Source organism: Bubalus kerabau, chromosome 20 (genome assembly GCF_029407905.1).
Source record: "Bubalus kerabau isolate K-KA32 ecotype Philippines breed swamp buffalo chromosome 20, PCC_UOA_SB_1v2, whole genome shotgun sequence".
NCBI lineage: Eukaryota > Metazoa > Chordata > Mammalia > Artiodactyla > Bovidae > Bubalus > Bubalus kerabau.
In genome coordinates, this window is record NC_073643.1 from 55,199,195 (window position 1) to 55,217,789 (window position 18,595).

The 18,595-nt window shown below is 42.9% G+C and overlaps 2 protein-coding genes across 2 annotated transcripts in view; one reads left to right on the plus strand and one right to left on the minus strand.

The window, feature by feature from the left end:
* Positions 1–152, minus strand: part of CCR9 (C-C motif chemokine receptor 9) — a 55,566-nt gene extending 55,414 nt beyond the window's left edge. The window contains exon 1 of the mRNA XM_055557696.1: positions 63–152. Coding sequence (XP_055413671.1) covers positions 63–152 — 90 coding nt within the window. The remainder of the gene's footprint in view (positions 1–62) is intronic.
* LZTFL1 (leucine zipper transcription factor like 1) lies at positions 1–18,206 on the plus strand. Its single transcript, XM_055557786.1, has 10 exons — positions 1–169; positions 4,672–4,796; positions 7,054–7,248; positions 10,682–10,742; positions 11,744–11,815; positions 12,936–13,001; positions 13,083–13,160; positions 15,178–15,354; positions 16,370–16,473; positions 17,747–18,206. The coding sequence occupies exons 1-10, from the start codon at positions 167–169 to the stop codon at positions 17,763–17,765; spliced, it is 900 nt and encodes a 299-aa protein (XP_055413761.1). The 5' UTR covers positions 1–166; the 3' UTR covers positions 17,766–18,206.
* The last annotated feature ends 389 nt before the right edge of the window (positions 18,207–18,595 follow it).

Below are 18,595 nucleotides of genomic sequence, written 5' to 3' on the forward strand. Positions count from 1 at the left end.
CGTAACTCCCTAGTCACGTGCGTCTGTTCCCGTTAGCAACGCTTCTAAACAACCCGCCCTACCTCGCGTCTGGCGCGGTCCAGTGTTTCTCGACGACCCCGGGCTTGGTGAGGCTGAGCCTGGCCTCTCCCGCTTTTCCAGACCGTTGACATCCCCCCCCGCCGCAATGGTGAGTAGCCGGCCTGTCGGCGCCACCGCGCACCGAGGAGAGACTCGGAGCCGGGGCCTCGTAGTGATGGCGTGGCTTGCGGCAGAATTTAGTCCTGCCCTGGGCCTCTCTGAGGAGGGGACGCCACGCCGGGTGCGAGAGGCTATTAACCTCGGTTTGAAGCCCTTCCGGGATAATTCTTGGTGGAGCCCTCTTCTAGCAGCCGCGCTCCGCCTAGTCACTATTTCTCGCTGCTGCCTGAAGGGCCTTGGCCAAGTCACACCTCAGGTGGCTGGCGAAGAGAGCTGGAGGGAACCATCTGCCAGCAGAAGGCGCAAAGCGGTTTCTAGTTCCATTCCAAAATCTCAAGTTTATGCACGCGCGCACACACTCACACACATGCCCCCCCCCCCCCACACACACACCCTTTGGCAATATTAATTATGTTAACGAGCCAAGGAGGAAGAACGTGATTGAATACAACTTTCTTATGTGAGAGTGATACAAAAATCCCCAAGCCCCATTTTATACCTGAGAAAACTTGAGTGACATTCCTTGTGTTCTGACCTGTTCAAAAGAAGGCATGTTTTTCCTGGATGCTTGAACATAATCCCGTTTGTCATTCCAGCGGATATAGAATGCCAGCTTAAACAGCAGCCGTCCTTACAACAAGACACCGTACTGAAGTGTTGAGAAAAAAAAAGATGAATCCGGAGTTGGGGGTGCCACTGAAATAGGCTACTGAAGTACTTCAGCAACCAGAATTCCTCTTTAGCCCACGGTGTATACCAAGCAGTCTTGCAGCTGAGGGTACAACTGTGAACGAAACTAACCATTCCCTACCATTCTTGGAGCCTGTCCCACACATTCTGTTGGTTTCCATAAAATACATGAACAAATTGAAAAAATGGTGATGTCACAAGAAAATTGACATCTGCTCGCATTCTTATCTGCTGTCATTCCATTTCCCAGGCTAATGCTATTTCTGCTACTGAAATCAGCTGCTCCCTTCACTCCCATCCATTTTAGACTAACTTTTCTGTCTTTTGTTTTAAATTTCATTCTCAGTTTCAGTAATTTTTTCTTCTTGGTCTGGGGACAGTCTTTACTTGACAGAAGAGAATAGACATTCATTGGGCACTTTGTGCAAGGCACTATATGAGAAAACTGTATGGTATAAGAAATGATTCATGCTGTCATGAGCTTACAGTCTACTTGAAGGAGCAATACCTAAGGAAAAAAAAGACAGCTAATAGTTTTTGTTTAGTCACTAGGTCGTGTGTGACTTTTCGACCCCATGGACTGCAGCACACCTGGCCTTTATTATCTCCCGGAGTTTGCTCAAATTCATGTCCATTGAGTCGTTGATCCTATCCAACCATCTCATCCACCTATGTGCTAATTTTTGGAGGAAGGCATAAGTAGAGTTAATGAGGGCATGTTGGGAGGCTCCCCAGAGTAGGTAAAAAAGGTTTGATCTTGAAGGATGGGTAGGAGCATGCTTATACTTCTGAGAGCCAGTTATATGCATTTCTTCTCACCTCTGCAGTGCAGTGATGTGTTGATAGCTTGAAACCAGCCACACTGGGAGCTTTTACACTGGAAATTAGCAAGGGCTGCAAATCAGTTTTGTACCCCAACCCTCACCAATGCCTGTTGTTAAGCATTCACCAGCACACCACTGGGTTGGATTCAGATTCTTGAACAGGAATGGAGAGGTGCTTTTAGTCAAGGATTGGGGTAATGAGAGTGAAAGTATAGGATGTTCAAGGCTGGTAAGCAGACTAATCTGACTGAATAGGAGTGTTCTTAACAGAATCTTAGGAAATGGGGTTAGAGAAAGGGTTTGGGGAGTATGGAGGGTTTATGAGTATAGATTTAACACTGTAAGCAAGAATAATTGAAAGTCTATATGAGGTGTTTTTTTTTTTTTAGCAAGTTGTGACATCATTTTGAGATTTCCAATTGTAGGATATTCTTGCTGACAGTTAACCTGAATATAGAGATAACATCATTTCTAATGTAGGTATTGAGGTTTATTTCAAATGCCTGGTGAAGATGTGTCTTCTTGTGAGTCACAACTCAGGTTGATTGCAACTGTAACATATCTGTGTTCTTTTATTTATTTAAATTATGCCATTTTTCCAAAAAGGATTTGAAAAGCAGAGTGTAGACTTTGGAGTTAGATTTCCTGGTTCAAGTCTCTGCTCTCCCACTTGCCAATTCAATAGCATAGAAAAAAAAAATTTCTTTGTTCCTCAGTTTTCTATCTGTAAAGTAGGTTTATATTTACTTTTTCATAGGGTTGTATTGCGGACTAAATGAGATCATGCCTGGCACTTTGTAACTTCTGAATGACTTTTAGATGTTGTCATCATTACTGTTTCTAATGCTTAACATTAGAAATTAGAAATTTGACATTGACATTTGAAATAGTTCAAGGAGTTGTCTAACAATCCATGTAAACTAAAACATAAGAAACTTATTTCTTATTTCCATTCACATTGTCTAGCCCTAAGGCAAAAAGTTAATTACCAGTTTAATCAAATAAGGTAGAGTCAGGAAATGTAAGTACATACCACAAATGTGTTGGTTTACATTGGCCAGAGTACCTCAACTGGTTGTTTTGAAGCAGTCTACTGGATAGGTAACCATTAGAGAGCATCATGATATCTTGGATAATTCTTAATTTACTGAACTTTAACAGAAGTATTAAAAATAATGTGGGGGAGAAGGACTTGATGGAGCCATTCATGTGGTTGGGGGGTACTGGTCTATAGGCCAGCCTGTGATACTTGAGAGATGCTTGTAGGTAACACCTTGAAAGAGATCATGTCATCCAGGAGAGGATATAGAGTGACAAGAGTAAGGGTCTAAGGGCAGCGTCCTGGGAAGTGCAGCTGCTTAAGAGGCAAGCTCAAGAAGACAAGTCTACCAGTGAGATCAAGAAGGGAAGGTGGGGTTAGCAGGCAGAGAATGGAGCAGGTCAGCAGACAGCAAAGCATCAGCCACAGTAGTTGGACTTGTTATTAAGTTGCTGGTGAGCTTTGCAAAGGCAGTTGGAGCAGCATATAGAATGGAGACATAAGAGTAGAAGAGAGCTAGAGAAATGCAGTGGTAGCTGGGGGGAACCTATGGTTTTGTTTTGGTTTCACACGAATGAGGTTTGTGTGCAGCCTTGTCTATAGTCTGAAGGGAAGAATAAACCTCTGTATAGTGTTGAGAGGAGAAGTGATTGGTTGAAGTCCCGCAGGAGCTTGAAAGAGAACAGATTAAAGCCAAGAATGACCTTCAGAAGAAGGAGCTCTTTCAGTTCACTTGTCAGGCACATGTCCACTGTGTGCCAGGCACTCTGAGGAGTCCTGGGGATACTCAGGGAACCAGAGGGACAAGGTCATGGCCCTTGTGGTCTTATGTTCTACATCTACAGGTAAGGATGTGTGTGGATGCAACAAAGCCATGGTGAGGGGCTTAGAGGGTGAAGGAGATTGTGCCCAGTGACCTTGGTGTTGTCCTCCACAATGTTGGAGGCAGCCCTTTGTGCTGGAAGTAAGATAAGCCTGGAAAAGAGGATTGCAAAGTATACCTTTGTCTCCCATAGGAAGGCTCTGACACATCAAATTACTCTTAAAGATAATTCTAACTTATTTACTCCCCTGCATTAGATGTTCAGTTTTATAATTTCCTTCTGTAATTTTCAGTGTAGCTATAACATGAAAAAGAACTTCATCAGTCTCTAGCTTATAGTTGTCAAGCTCTCATCTGGTTTAAAAGCAAGAGCAATTGATGGCTGCTTCAAAATCAAATATACTTTTTAAGGCTGTGTGAGATGGAATAAGGTTAAGTTGCTCTAACAGTTTTTTTTTTTTTTAATAAAATGTGCCTTAAAGAATACAGAAGTTTATTTCTCTCACACTTAACAGCCTTCTCACTGCTCATCTCAGGTATGTGGGTCTGTGCTGCTCCATGAGGTTACTTGGGGTACAGTTCCCTTTCATCTTGCTCCCCCAGCCCCGAGGCCATTGTGCTGTCTGCATGGTTCAGCAGAATCTCACTTCCAGGTTTCAGAGAAATTGGGTGTGGCAGACATGTGCCCTGTGTATTAAGGCTTTAGAAATAGCTTTCATTCCTCTGTTCCCATCTGTTGCTGAGAAGTAGTCACGTGACCACACCTGACTTCAAGAGTGCTGGAGAGTGTTTTCTAGTTGGGCAGCCAATGCAGGAGATGTGGGTTTGATCCTTGGGTCAGGAATATCCCCTGGAGAAGGAAATGGCAACCCACTCCAGTATCCTTGCCTGGGAAATCCCATGGACAGAGGAGCTTGATGGGCTACAGTCCAGGGGTCACAAAAGACTCGGACGCAACTTAATGACTAAACAACAGCAAGCCATGTGTCTGGAAAGATGGAAAGAACAGCATTTAATAGACATCTAGCAGTCTGCACCACAGGAGAGCCTGTGCGTTTTCATTGCTGGTTCCTTTATTATATTTTCAAGACTAACAAAGTACTTCTCTCTTTCAGGCAGAGTTGGGTCTAAATGAGCACCATCAAAATGAAGTTATTAATTATATGCGTTTTGCTCGCTCAAAAAGAGGCTTGCGACTCAAAACTGTGGATTCCTGCTTCCAAGACCTCAAGGAGAGCAGGTATCAGAGAATTCTGAGGAGACCCGGTGGGAAGTGACAGTCATCCTTTCTGGTGGCCAGTGTGGGGCAGCTGTAGCAGAGGCCATACAAACCACTGCCAGGATACGATCAATTATCCATTGCGAGCAGCTACACATAACCTTGTTGCTAAGTCGCCTCAGTCGTGTCCGACTCTGCACGACCCCATAGATGGCAGCCCACCAGGCTCCCCCGTCCCTGGGATTCTCCAGGCAAGAACACTGGAGTGGGTTGCCATCTCCTTCTCCAATGCATGAAAGTGAAAAGGGAAAGTGAAGTCGCTCAGTCGTGTCCGACCCTCAGCGACCCCATGGACTGCAGCCCACCAGGCTCCTCCGTCCATGGGATTTTCCAGGCAAGAGCACTGGAGTGGGGTGCCATCGCCTTCTCCTTACAGATATGTAAAATTCAAGAAATCAGATTGTGGTGGGAGCAGTCTGTCACTAAACACGCACACAGGATAGTGAAGGGACTGCAGGGTTTCAGAAGGGCGGTCAGGAAGGTGTTAAGTGCTGCTGGGTTAATAATTGGCATGCTGTAGTAGAGAGTCCACAACTGTAATTGCTTGAGTTATGAATTAAAAGAGTAGAACCATAAGACATGGCATTTAGCAAGAAAATACCTATACAGGTTTATATTGAAACAGAAGAGGAGAAAACAGCAGGAAACCATGAAAAGATTGCTAGCCGACTTGTAGCAAGAGGTGATAATTCGTTTGTTTGGACCAATAATGGGAGATAATAAAAGTCCGTAGAAAATTTAGTGATAGAGGATAAAGGGAAGCAGCCAAAAAGACTGAATAATAGAGAGACCTCAGGCTGCTTGGGGATCAGATTTTGGCACACCTGGATGTGGAGACATAAAAAGGGTCTCTAGGTGACCTGCAGCTGCCAAGCTCTAACGTCACTCAGCAGCAGAGACCATCAGCTGTAGACTTATCTGTTCAGTTTATTAATCTAGTCTGATAATCTGGCTTCCTGACTCACAGCAGCTAAGCAGTCTTGATTGGTTAGACTGTGAGATAGCCAAAAAGGTACTTCTTTATTTACTTTATGCATTGGAGTTTGGAGTACCTTAATTGCTGTTCATAGTAATGAACTTGGGTTGCTCAAAAAGCAACATAATTTTAAGCAGATTTAGTTTGTTCTATTAAAGAATACAGGAAGATTATTGATATTTTTAATAGGGACTTAAACTTCTGGGTTTTTAAGAGTTGTTAAATTCTGCTTGGTAAACAAAACGTTAAAGCTTGGTAGATGAAATAATACTAACTTGAGTATGACTGTGAGAGAAGTTTGGTGGGGCTCCCTGCATTGTGTCCTTTTGGACACAACATGTCCTTACTCCTTTTGGAGTAAGGGAGAGGATGACCAGCATCAGGGCTATAGCTCTTCATCTACTGAGTGTCTGAAGGATAAAGGACCTTGGGGGTGGAGGCAGGGAGTGGAGAGGACTGTTCCTGTAACCCTGTCATTGACGGTAGGAGGCCTGCATGGATGCTTTCTCAAGGCTTCGATTGTTGGGCATGTTTCTGAGATTACTGGAAATAACTGTGGGGTTGAGTCAGACCCCAGTGGGACGCTGGGCATGTCACCTCCACCTCCTGAGCCTGTGTTGCATCTGCAAAGTGAGGAGATTGAAGCAAATGCCTTTGGAGTTCCCTTCCAACCCAGACATTCCTCTGTGAAAGAGTGAGGTTTTAGTACTTTTGATGATGTTCATTTTTATGGCGCTTTAATTAAGTTCTGGGGTTTTTTCTTTCAGGTCTCAAGATGCTAAGAAAAGCAATACATAATTAGCACTAATTTTCTTACAGGCATTTACTAACTTGTGAATAGTTTATAAGGTCTTTGAAATGCTAGACAACTAATAGAAAGGGAGGAATTACACCTCTCAGGTGACTTATGAAATAATTAAATGTGATAAAGCTAATTTTCACTGAAAAGCTGAAGAAAAATTAGATAGTGTGGGGCTTGTTTCTGAGCACATAACTTGTATGAAAGGATGTGCACATTTGAAGAGCGAGCCACAGTTTAATCATTTAACCAGACATCAAAAACTAATTGAATCTAAATTATTTTCAAACTGTTTTACGAATAAAGAAGATAGTTCCCAGAGAGGCTTTCACTGTAACCGTTTCATCCCTTCGATGACACGTTGGGGGCTTCTTAGTTTTGTTTTTCATTGTAAATGGTTTCTGTTGTTTACACAGAGGTTTTGGATTGTGGTTGTTTTTCAGGCTTGTGGAGGAGACCTTCACCGTCGACGAAGTCTCTGAGGTGCTGAATGGGTTGCAGGCTGTGGTCCACAGCGAGGTGGAGTCTGAGCTCATCAACACAGCCTACACCAACGTGCTACTTCTGCGGCAGCTTTTCTCACAAGCCGAGAAGTGGTACCTCAAGCTGCAGACAGATATCTCTGAACTTGAAAACAGGTAATAATAACTGTTTCCACAGTTGTGACCATAGAGGCCCAAGCATGAACTTGAAAGCTCGGGACCGTCTCTGCTGCTGTTTTTGTTGAGCATAGTGTGAGAGAATTTGGGTAGGACGACAGCAACGCATCCAGTTAATGAGTCATCGCTTCGGTGCCGCTCAGAGCCCTCTTCAGAGTGTCCTGCTTCCACTGTTCCTAGGTGTGATAAGGCCTCTGAGGTCTATGAGATTGCTCTGAAGGTGATTAGTAATTATTCCTCATAGTAGCTTTGGTTAGCCTGATCAATATTGTAGTCAGTTTTTAGAGATAGGTCAACTAAGAAGTAGAGGTTATGAAACAGATTTGAAAAATTAATTCAACTACCATCAAATCACACTTAGGAATAGGGAAGTTTACTTCTATTAATTGCATTAAAATTATACACCAATCTTTAAAATAGGGAAAGTTTTCTTAGAAAGTTTTGTAATCTGAACAACATAAAAAAGCTCCCTTATTTTTTAAAAATATGGTAAAATCAGTGAAATTGATACTCTGCAAAAAGTCATGCCAGACATCTGGAAAGACTGACCTGGAGCCCGGGGGCCATTTGCTAAGCACAGATGCAGCGCGGCTCACAGTCTGTGCTGAGCGTCACTGGCTGTGGTCTCGGGTAGGGGAGGAAACCGTCTAGCTTCACCAACTGTCAGTAGGTAATTGATGAGAAAACTTTGAGAAATTGACCTGTTAACAAGCTTAAAAGAGTAGTTAACTACCATTCACTGTAAACGCTTTTGTATAGTCAACATCCATGTACTTTTGCAAATAAGTGGAAATGTTCAGGTGGAAATCATCCGTCTTCCTTGAGAATTTACCATACTCAGTAGGTGTGAACTAATTCCATTTTTCCCAGGCTATTCTATTAAAACCAGTTTTCCTTGAACCTCTACCAGATAACAATGTATATTACATTAGAGCAGTTTTCCTTTCAGTTCAGTTCAGTGGTTCAGTCGTATCCGACTCTTTGCGACCCCATGAACCGCAGCATGCCAGGCTTCCCTGTCCATACCAACTCCTGGAGTCTACTCAAACTCATCTCCATTGAGTCGGTGATGCCATCCAAACATCTTATCCTCTGTCGTCCCCTTCTCCTCTCGTCCCCTTCTCCTGCCTTCAGTCTTTCCCAACATCAGGGTCTTTTCAAATGAGTCAGCTCTTCACATCAGGTGGCCAAAGTATTGGAGTTTTAGCTTCAACATCAGTCCTTACAATGAACACTCAGGACTGATCTCATTTAGGATGGACTGGTTGGATCTCCTTGCAGGCCAAGGAACTCTCAAGAGTCTTCTCCAGTACCACAGTTCAAAAGCATCAATTCAAAAAAAGAAAAAGAAAAAACAAAAGCATCAGTTCTTCGGCACTCAGCTTTCTTTATAGTCCAACTCTAACATCCATACATGACTACTGGAAAAATCATAGCTTTGACGAGATGGACCTTTGTTGGCAAAGTAGTGTCTCTGCTTTTTTTTAATATGCTATCTAGGTTGGTCATAACTTTCCTTCCAAGGAGCAAGCGACTTTTAATTTCACGGCTGCAGTTACTATCTGCAGTGATTTTGGAGCCCAAAAAATAGTCAGCCACTGTTTCCACTGTTTCTCCATCTATTTGCCGTGAAGTGATGGGACCGGATGCCTTGATCTTAGATTTTTTGAATGTTGAATTTTAAGCCAACTTTTTCACTCTCTTTCACTTTCATCAAGAGGCTCTTTAGTTCTTTGCTTTCTGCAATAAGGGTGGTGTCATCTGCATATCTGAGGTTATTGATATTTCTCCCGGCAATCTTGATTCTAGCTTGTGCTTCCTCCAGCCCAGCTTTCCTCATGATGTTCTCTGCATTTAAGTTAAATAAGCAGCGTGACAATATACAGCCTTGACATGTTCCTTTCCCTATTTGGAAGCAGTCTGTTGTTCCATGTCCAGTTCTAACTGTTGCTTCCTGACCTGCATACAGATTTCTCAAGAGGCAGGTCAGGTGGTCTGGTATTCCCATCTCTTTCAGAATTTTCCACAGTTTATTGTGATCCACACAGTCAAAGGCTTTGGCATAGTCAATAAAGCAGAAATAGATGTTTTTCTGAAACTCGATTGCTTTTTCGAAGATCCAGCGGATGTTGGCAATTTGATCTGTGGTTCCTCTGCCTTTTCTAAAACCAGCTTGAACATATGGAAATTCACGGTTCAGGTACTGTTGAAGCCTGGCTTGGAGAATTTTGAGCATTACTTTACTAGCATGTGAGATGAGTGCAATTGTGTGGCAGTTTGAGCATTATTTGGTATTGCCTTTCTTTGGAATTGGAATGAAAACTGACCTTCTCCAGTCCTGTGGCCACTGCTGAGTTTTCCAAATTTGCTGGCATATTGAGTGCAGCACTTTCACAGCATCATCTTTTAGGATCTGAAATAGCTCAACTGGAATTCCATCACCTCCACTAGCTTTGTTCGTAGTGATGCTTTCTAAGGCCCACTTAGCATTCCAGGATGTCTGGCTCTAGGTGAGTGATCATACCATTGTGGTTATTCGGGTCGTGAAGCTCTTTTTTGTACAGTTCTTCTGTGTATTCTTGTTACTTGTTAAAATCTTCTGCTTCTATTAGTCCATATCATTTCTGTCCTTTATTGAGCCCATCTTTGCATGAAGTATGTTCCCTTGGTATCTCTAATTTTCTTGAAAAGATCTCTAGTCTTTCCCATTCTATTGTTTTCCTCTATTTCTTTGCATTGATCACTGAGGAGGGCTTTCTTATCTCTTCTTGCTATTCTTTGGAACTCTGCATTCAAATGGGAATATCTTTCCTTTTCTCCTTTGCTTTTCACTTCTTGTCTTTTCACAGCTATTTGTAAGGCCTCTTCAGACAGCCATTTTGCTTTTTTTGCATTTCCTTTTCTTGGGGATGGTCTTGATCCCTGTCTCCTGTACAATGTCACAAACTTCCATCCATAGTTCATCAGGCACTCTGGCTATCAGATCTAGTCCCTTAAATCTATTTCTCACTTCTACTGTATAATCATAAGGGATTTGATTTAGGTCATACCTGAATGGTCTAGTGGTTTTCCCTACTTTCTTCAATTTCCCTTTAGTACTTCAAAAATACAGTGTTGACTACAAACTTCAGACATGTTACATTAACATTGTAGTTTAGTTCTGGCAATTATATTGTACACTCAGTAAGTACAAAAAAGTAGGTGCTATGGGGATTCAGATTTGAGTGCATGGAACTTAGTTCTTCTACCTTTGGTAACTGGTACCATTTTTGATGTGATGAGGCTCTGTTCATCTCGCTCTGTTGTCTCTGGCATGTTAATAGGTTGGTACCAGAGCTTTTATTCGTCTTGTGCGTATGATACAAATCTATTTTAAACAATTACTTTTTTCATGTTTTATTTTATCTTTAAGAGAATTATTAGAGCAAGTTGCAGAATTTGAAAAAGCGGAATTTACATCTTCAAATAAAAAGGTAATTTTTGGTCCATATCTTAATAGCCACTGTTTAGCATCCTCAGATTGCTTAGAACATTCAGAGGCTGAAGTGAGAACTCTCAAGGAAAAGCATTCAGCTCAAGACCAGAATTCAAAAGTTGCGTTGTGGATTTTTAGGCAAAAGAAAAGCTTTGGAAGTTACTGTGAAGAGCTTGTTTTTGTCTGCGGTCTCACACGCATGCGTGCACATGCTCACAACGTCCCTCAGTCCGCCTGCCTCCCTCCTGTGCAAGCTCTTCACGCAGGCATCCTGGCACTGTCACTCCCCAGCCACGTGACTTTGAGACGACTGGGCCTCGTTCTCCTCCTCTCTCAAGTGCCCAGCACTAGTCAGTGCCTGCGTCTCTCTTTAATCAGCCCTGTTGTCTACAGTGACCCTTCCACCGTGTGCACGTGCCGTGAACGCTCTGGCGTTGCGTGGTGAAACATGCCGAGATGAGTCCAGGAATGTACACATACATAAGAGTTTTCTGATTGTTCCTTTGGAACTGATTTCAGGCTAAGAAATTTCTGGTTCAGAGGGCATGAACTCTTTTGCTTTAGTAGAATGTATGTATCGAGTTGTGTCAAGTTACTCATCCGTAATGTAGTTTACCTAAATCCTCATCATTATTGCAATTTTGGGGGGTTTGTGCAGAAATGTTGCTTCCAGCTCCCACGGTATTAAAACCTCAGTCCCTAGGTACTAGGATCTTTATCTGCTCTGGCTTTGACTACCATCCCCCAACCCTTCTCTTCCATCTGTTTATTTGTTTAAGGTACAAGGAGGATGGCTTTCATTTTTTCTAACTTTGGTTGGGCACTGTGGGCCAGGCTCTGTCCTAAGCGCTGGTACGTAGTAGAGAAGCCAACCAATAAAAGTCTAGCTGACTTCCCATTGGTAGGTTTGCACGTGTCTCCCACTTAGAAAGTACAGGGGTTCAGTGATTACACGCGCTTTATTTGGTGGTGACTGCAGTTTGGTTTGCTTCGTTTCAGTCCATCATAGACAGCATGAAGCCAAAACTGGCTCCGCTTCACGAAGGTGGAGCGGCAGAACTCCTGAACAAGGTAATGTTGCCGTCAGTGTGAGAAATGCAGCTCTCAGGGTGTGTGCTGGCTGCCTGCACAGCTCTAGGTGGAGATGGGGTGGAAGGTCCGGCCCTGTCCACTGAGCGTAATTAGTCCGTCAAAGTAGTTGTCCTTAATGGTACTTAGTAAGAGGTTTATAAAAAATAATTACCAATATACAACTATTTTTCATGACTCTTGTGTTTTCAACGTTATGCTAGATGTTGTTACATAAAAAGGAAAGTAATACCTGGCCTTTTGCCTTCAAGACCTTACGGTCTCGTTTAGAAGGGATAACTAACGTTCTAGAAATGGAGGCAGGAGACTGCTAACCTTTGTACCACAGGGTGGCAGAGAAGACACAGTGCCATGTGGATGAGAGTCGTGGAGGACTGGCTGTTGGGTACGGTGGTGCCCAGGCTGGGCTGAAAGGCAAAGATACAGTGAATTGTCAGAAGAGAAAGGCCAGCAGGGGACAGAGTGGGCAGAAGTCCGAGGCAGGCCCGAGGCTGGCGAGCCTTGGAGCAGAGCGCAGGCTCTCCTCCGGGCAGTGGTGTGTGTGCTAGAGTGTGGTGAGACTGCGCTGACAGGCGATGCTCATGGTGGAGCTGCTAACGAGCGAGGGCCGTAGGCCTCCGCTCATAGGGACCCTTAGGGGCTGGACACAGGGTATGGAGTGATTGTGCTTAGAGGATAAGTGGCAGGTGCCATGCTGTGGAGGCCAAGAACAGACCAAGAGTTTCAGGATCAGCTAGGTGAGAGATGGCAGAGGAGGGGACTTTGGGAAAAGGCTGAGAATAGAGGGCTGAAAAAAGTCTGAGAGACTGTGAAGGAAGGAACTAGAAGTCTTAGAGCCAGAGATGACTCATAAATGTTGAGGCTGGTGGGCTGGGTGAAGCTGGGATATTACCAATAGCCAGGGCATGCAGACTCTGGAGTTTCTATGTAATTTAAAAATTAAAAGTATGAGTGAAACAAGCTGGGATATTACCAATAGCCAGGGCATGCAGACTCTGGAGTTTCTATGTAATTTAAAAATTAAAAGTATGAGTGAAACAAGTAATTTCAAGGATGAAAAGTACTTTGGCTAACATAGTAAAACTTGAATTTACTCACAAAGGAAATTATAAGACTTCAAGAAGAGAATGAGAAATTGAAGTCAAGACTGAAGACCATTGAATCACAGGTAACTGAGAAATACTTAAAATTATTGAAAGCTTTCCTTACAGACTAATATTGAATGTCTTCCGTTTACTCTTGATTTTAGGCAACAGATGCATTGGATGAGAAGTCAAAGCTGGAGAGAGCACTGCAAGATTTACAGCTTGAGCACGGGAATCAAAAGGTGAAGTCAGTTTTAGCTTTTTCAGATTTTCCAGATAGAATCAAGTTAGAAACTTACATGAAGTCTTAGTTACTATCATGCCCCACCACCGGCCATTCCCTGAGAAGGAGGCCACCGCTGCTGTCCTGCATCGAGACAGCCTTGTCCAGGAAGGGCCACGTGAGTGCCTGCTCAGGGCAGAGGGGGCACATGCATGCTCACGTGCTTCACGTGTCCCAGAGCACATGGGCATCTAGGATTTGCTTAATTTTTTTTTTATGTTCTTTTCCCTTTCACTTTCCCATTCCAATTCCAATAGGAAAGAGAGAAGAATGGAAGAGTTCTTAGTTAATTGGATTTGTTGTTGTGATTTAGTCACTAAGTCCTGTCAGAGGCTTTGCAATCCCATGGGCTGTAGCCCGCCAGGCTCCTCTGTCCATGGGCTTTCCCAGGCAAGAATACAGAGCGGGCTGCCATTTCTTCCTCCAGGGGATGTTCCCGACCCAGGGATCGAACCCCGGGCCTCCTGCATTGACAGGCGGGTTCTTTACCACTGCGCCACCAGGGATTTGAATTTGGGTTTTATTATACAGAACTTATTTTTACTTAAATTTCCCTTCGGGAGTATGATAAAATGAAATTAGTTTATTAGTTGTGCATCTTCAGATCCATCTGTATCTAGCAGAGTTTGTGTAAAACAGTGAAATTCAGTGTTAAAGTTCTCCAGGTTTGTCTGAGTGGAGTGACTGAGCCCCGCCCCAGCCTGGAAGCCATCGTGGGCACGGTTCTGCCTCGTGTGGCCTTTGCATGGAGATGAGAGTCTGTAGTAGGACCCCGCCAGCACGGCGGTTTGACTGAGTCTTCTTTCCAGCACTGGCCTTCCTAGTGGGTTTAGTGCCACGGTAAATGTCTACCAGATAATCCCCAAACTCGCTTCATTAGACGGTGGTTACCCTTTTTCTGTGGAAAATTTCAAACATGTATAAGCGTAGAGAGAATAGTGTAATGTAACCCAGGCACTCGTCACTCAACTTTACCGCTCAGTCGCCAAGGCGTGGCCAGCCTGTTTCATGTTAACCTCTACTTTCTTCTCTTCTCCCCCATGATTTTTGAAACGAATTTAAGACATTACATTATTTCATCTGTAGATACTTTTTTAAAATAAAGGGATACTTCTTACATGGCTAAAATGAAAGGAAATATATATGAGTTTCAATCATTATATACCAAGGACCATAAATTTATAAAACAGCTGAATACTGTGGAACAGTTGTATAATTTCTCAAAAGTAGAACAGTTGCATTTTTGGATGATAAATTTGTTTTACAAGCTATTGAAGATTTTCCTTCAATTTTACTTTTTTAAGATTTGGCAAAAGCAAAATGCATACAGAGATACAGTGAAATAAAATCATTTTCAAGACCAGATTTCAAAAATAAGGAATTTTTATTTTGTTGATAGTAGTGCTTTGTCTTCATAGTTAGCAGTTATAGACCATTTTCCTGTCTTATTAATATTCTTCTTCTTTACATTATAAATGGTATCTGGTAGAAAACATGATCCAAGTAGAGAGAAGATCCAACTGCTTATGTTACACAAAGTGTATGAATATGTGTATTTCAAATTAAGATAAAAAAACTTAGTCTTGTAAATGTAGCAAGCCATATTCTCAAGAGGTGTTAATTAGGCTCTTATAATATTGTGAAGCATGTCACCCCAACTCTGGGAAACACAACCTTGTCAAATTTAGGATCTCACCTCTCTCGTTCTCCCTTTGGAATTCCAACAAATCGTAAATCATATTTGACATACTTGGAAATCAGTGACTGCTGAGTGACCGTGTGTGTGAGCAGGACATCATGCACTGGGTACTGAGTGACCCTCCAGGACTGCAGCGGCAGAGGAGGCTGGTGGGGGAGGCTGGCATGCACACGCAACACACAGCCTCCTCTCTTTCCATCACTGAGGTGTTGAGTCTAAAGCCGTTACTATTTAGGATGTCAGCGTGAACTTATGTGGGTGTACGTATTTTTCATAGGATTTTATAAAGGCCCAAGACTTGAGTGACTTGGAAAACACAGTTGCTGCTTTGAAGAGTGAGTTTCAGAAGACACTTAATGACCAGACAGAAAACCAGAAATCCCTGGAAGAGAATCTAGCAACGGCCAAGCACGACCTACTGAGGGTACAGGAGCAGCTGAGCATGGCTGAAAAGGTCAGGTTTGTCTGTCCACATCGGATTGAGTGATGAATGCAGTGTAACTAAGGGAAATGTGGATAGCTGCAGATTCACTTTATTTTTTCTCAAGGTATTAGGCACTTTGTGTTCTAAAAGATTTATCACTTTTGGTAGAAAGATTGCTCTCTGACACTAAAGTATCTGTAGTAATAAGAAGCCTGTACTCCTTCCTGTTGTATGCTCACACCCACCACCCTGCACCCCCATGTTGCTTGTCCTGATCATCCTGTTTATAGTCTGGCAGAGGGTTGGGTGATATTTTTCTGAAGGGGTCTGTCCCTGTTTCTTAATTTACAAGCAGTATGCAGAGAACTCGGAGAAGGCAATGGCACCCCACTCCAGTACTCTTGCGTGGAAAATCCCATGGACGGAAGAGCCTGGTAGGCTGCAGTCCATGGGGTTGCTAAGAGTCGGACACGACTGAGCGACTTCACTTTCACTTTTCACTTTCGTGCGTTGGAGGAGGAAATGGCAACCCACTCCAGTGTTCTTGCCTGGAGGATCCCAGGGACGGGGGAGCCTGGTGGGCTGCCATCTATGCGGTCGCACAGAGTCGGACACGACTGAAGCGACTTAGCAGCAGCAGCAGCATGCAGAGAACTATTCTTTTCACTGTAGGGATTAGACTCTTAAGAATATACAAGCTAAACTGTAATTAAATTTAAAATCCTCTTCTTAAAATACTGGCACTACTTTGGGATTTAGAAAGAAGAGCATGTCTATTTTATCTGAAAATGAATTTACTGTTTCAAATAGATTTCCCATATCTGTGGCATAGTATGTTTATTTGTTTTATTAACTTGGGAAATGTTACCATTTTATTGGCTTCTCACAGTTTGAATAGTCTTAATTTTATATAAATACATTAAAAATAAATTAGAAAAGAAGCACAGTATTAGTAAATTAGGGCAAAAATGTATATTTTCATCAGATGTGTTCTTTCTTTCCTTAACTATTTCTTATTAATGGACTGAAATTTTTCCTTATGTAGGAATTAGAGAAGAAATTCCAACAAACAGCAGCTTTTCGAAACATGAAGGAGATTCTTACTAAGAAGAATGACCAAATCAAAGACCTGAGGAAAAGACTGGCAAAGTAAGCTGTGCTGATCCTGCCCCTTGGATTGTCCCCCTGCTGGGCTGATGTCTGTCCTTCATTAAGCCTAATCTCGTGTCTGGAGAGGTCAGACCAGTGGGGAGTTGCTTTGTCATTCAGTCCAGCAGCCTGTATTTGGGGAAGGCAAAGGGGCTCTGGCCAGGCCTCATTCGTCACACCCACTAGGGTTTCTTTTCATGTTCAGCTGGACCTTTAGAGTCACTCAGGGCCACACTGGGCTGCTTATGCCATGGATTCTCTCAGCAGGATGTTGGACAGACACCTCAGCAAGCACATAGGGCAACACCAGGCATTTCTGCTCAGTGGTGTCCTTGCTGCAGTCCAGGGCCTGCTCACACTGTGCTCCCACGTGACACTTTTGTTGTTTAATTGCTCAGTTGTGTCTGACTCTTTGTGACCCCGTGGACTGTAGCCTGCCAGGCTCCTCTGTCCACGGAATTTTCCAGGCAAGAATACTGGAGTGGGTTTCTGTTTCTTTCTCCACGGGATCTTCCCAACCCAGGGATTGAACCTGAGTCTCTTGCACCTCCTGCATTGGCAGGTGGATTCTTTACCATCTGAGTCACCAGAGAAGCCCCCAGATGACAATTCAGGTGCTACAAAATGAGATCCGTGTGTGGATGCCAGAGCCAGCATGCCCCACGTAGGAGCGGTGTCTCTGGTACAGTTATGTGACACTCTGGCAGGGATGTGTCCAAGAACTCACTGCACATGGGGAAGCCTAAGCCCTGGTTTCTGCCGTGGATGTAGGGTTGGCCACAGTTCTTGTAGTCCAGATGGAGTCTTCTAATCAGGGTCATTTCTGCCATCAGAGGTTCTGCCTGGAAACTCAGCTGACATTTTACTTTTATCAGAGTTCCAGGGTACCAGAGCTGAAAAGTGAATCCCAGATCAAACTTTTCCTTAGAGAAGGGGATTGGTTAACCTTGTACTCACAAGGCCATATCAGCTGCTTGTGTCCATCAGGCCTTCGACTAGATAATAATCTACTAAGCTGACACGGGTGTAGATGCCACATGTAGTAAAGACTTGGAGCCTGACGGTATGTCAGTGGTTATCTGGTCCATTCTCTGGTCCCGGAATCCTCCGACTCACCCCCATCATGCCTTAAACGAATCTGACTTGTACTACAGCGGGGATTTTAGATGAAGGATGCAACATTACTGGCTTAGTCACTGGAAGTGTTTCAGGTAAACTCATTTGGTACAACAGTTGACACTATGCTCTTAATTAAATACATATTTCTTTCCAGATATGAACCTGAAGATTAGAAACTGATGACTTCATCTGGAAGCTGCCACAACATGAAAGAACAAGCCCTTTCTCACCTCAGGCATGTATTTGACGCAGTTTGTTATATTCCCTCTGTTTATTTTTCCAAGATTTAGACTTTGCTTATGATATTTAGAGCTAGATTCCTATTTCAGTTACCTAATTGAGAAGACAGAAAACCTCCGGACTGATTCTGGCTGGTCATCCCAAACTCCTGTCTGTGGGTGCTCCAGATTCTTAGTTCAAAGGCAGTGAGAATTCTTTAAAGAAAGAGTTACCATTTTGCATTAATATAAAGAGTACACCTTTTCAATACATGTTAAAGCTAGCTTTGTCTACAGTTGTGCGTTCCCTAGAATAAAAATATAGAATTATTAAAGATAGTTTATTATAAATAAACCTTATTTTAAAAATTAAATCCAAATTGTTTTCTCTATGTGATCAACAAAAAATAAATATATAAATTTGTTGAAAATGTGAATGCCATCTGTTATAGGCATCATTTTTACCAGTGACGTGAGGATTTGATTAAGTCCTTGAGTCAGGCGTGTTTCGCAGCAGACCTTTTCATAAATCTGTATTACTGATGAAGAAGGCAGAGGCATCCTTGTGCTTCTACAGTCGAGAAAGCATCTGGACTCAGAGTAAATGTAATCTTTACACTTCAGTTTACAGAATAGTCTATTAAATTATATGTTGAATGAGAACACTTTTTAAAAGATCTCTATTCAACATAGAGTCAGTTACTAGACTTGAGATTCAGCTTTTGGTTATAGTTTATTTATTTAGGTACACTACAGTAACTTCATTTTCAAGAGGTTTTGATTAT

What these genes read in the sequence shown, in the direction of transcription:
- LZTFL1 (XM_055557786.1), top strand. An exon ending in CAAGACCTCAAGGAGAGCAG is followed by an intron (nt 4,797 to 7,053) that starts GTATCAGAGAAT and finishes GTTGTTTTTCAG; the next exon opens with GCTTGTGGAGGAGACCTTCA. An exon ending in TTGAGCACGGGAATCAAAAG is followed by an intron (nt 13,161 to 15,177) that starts GTGAAGTCAGTT and finishes TATTTTTCATAG; the next exon opens with GATTTTATAAAGGCCCAAGA.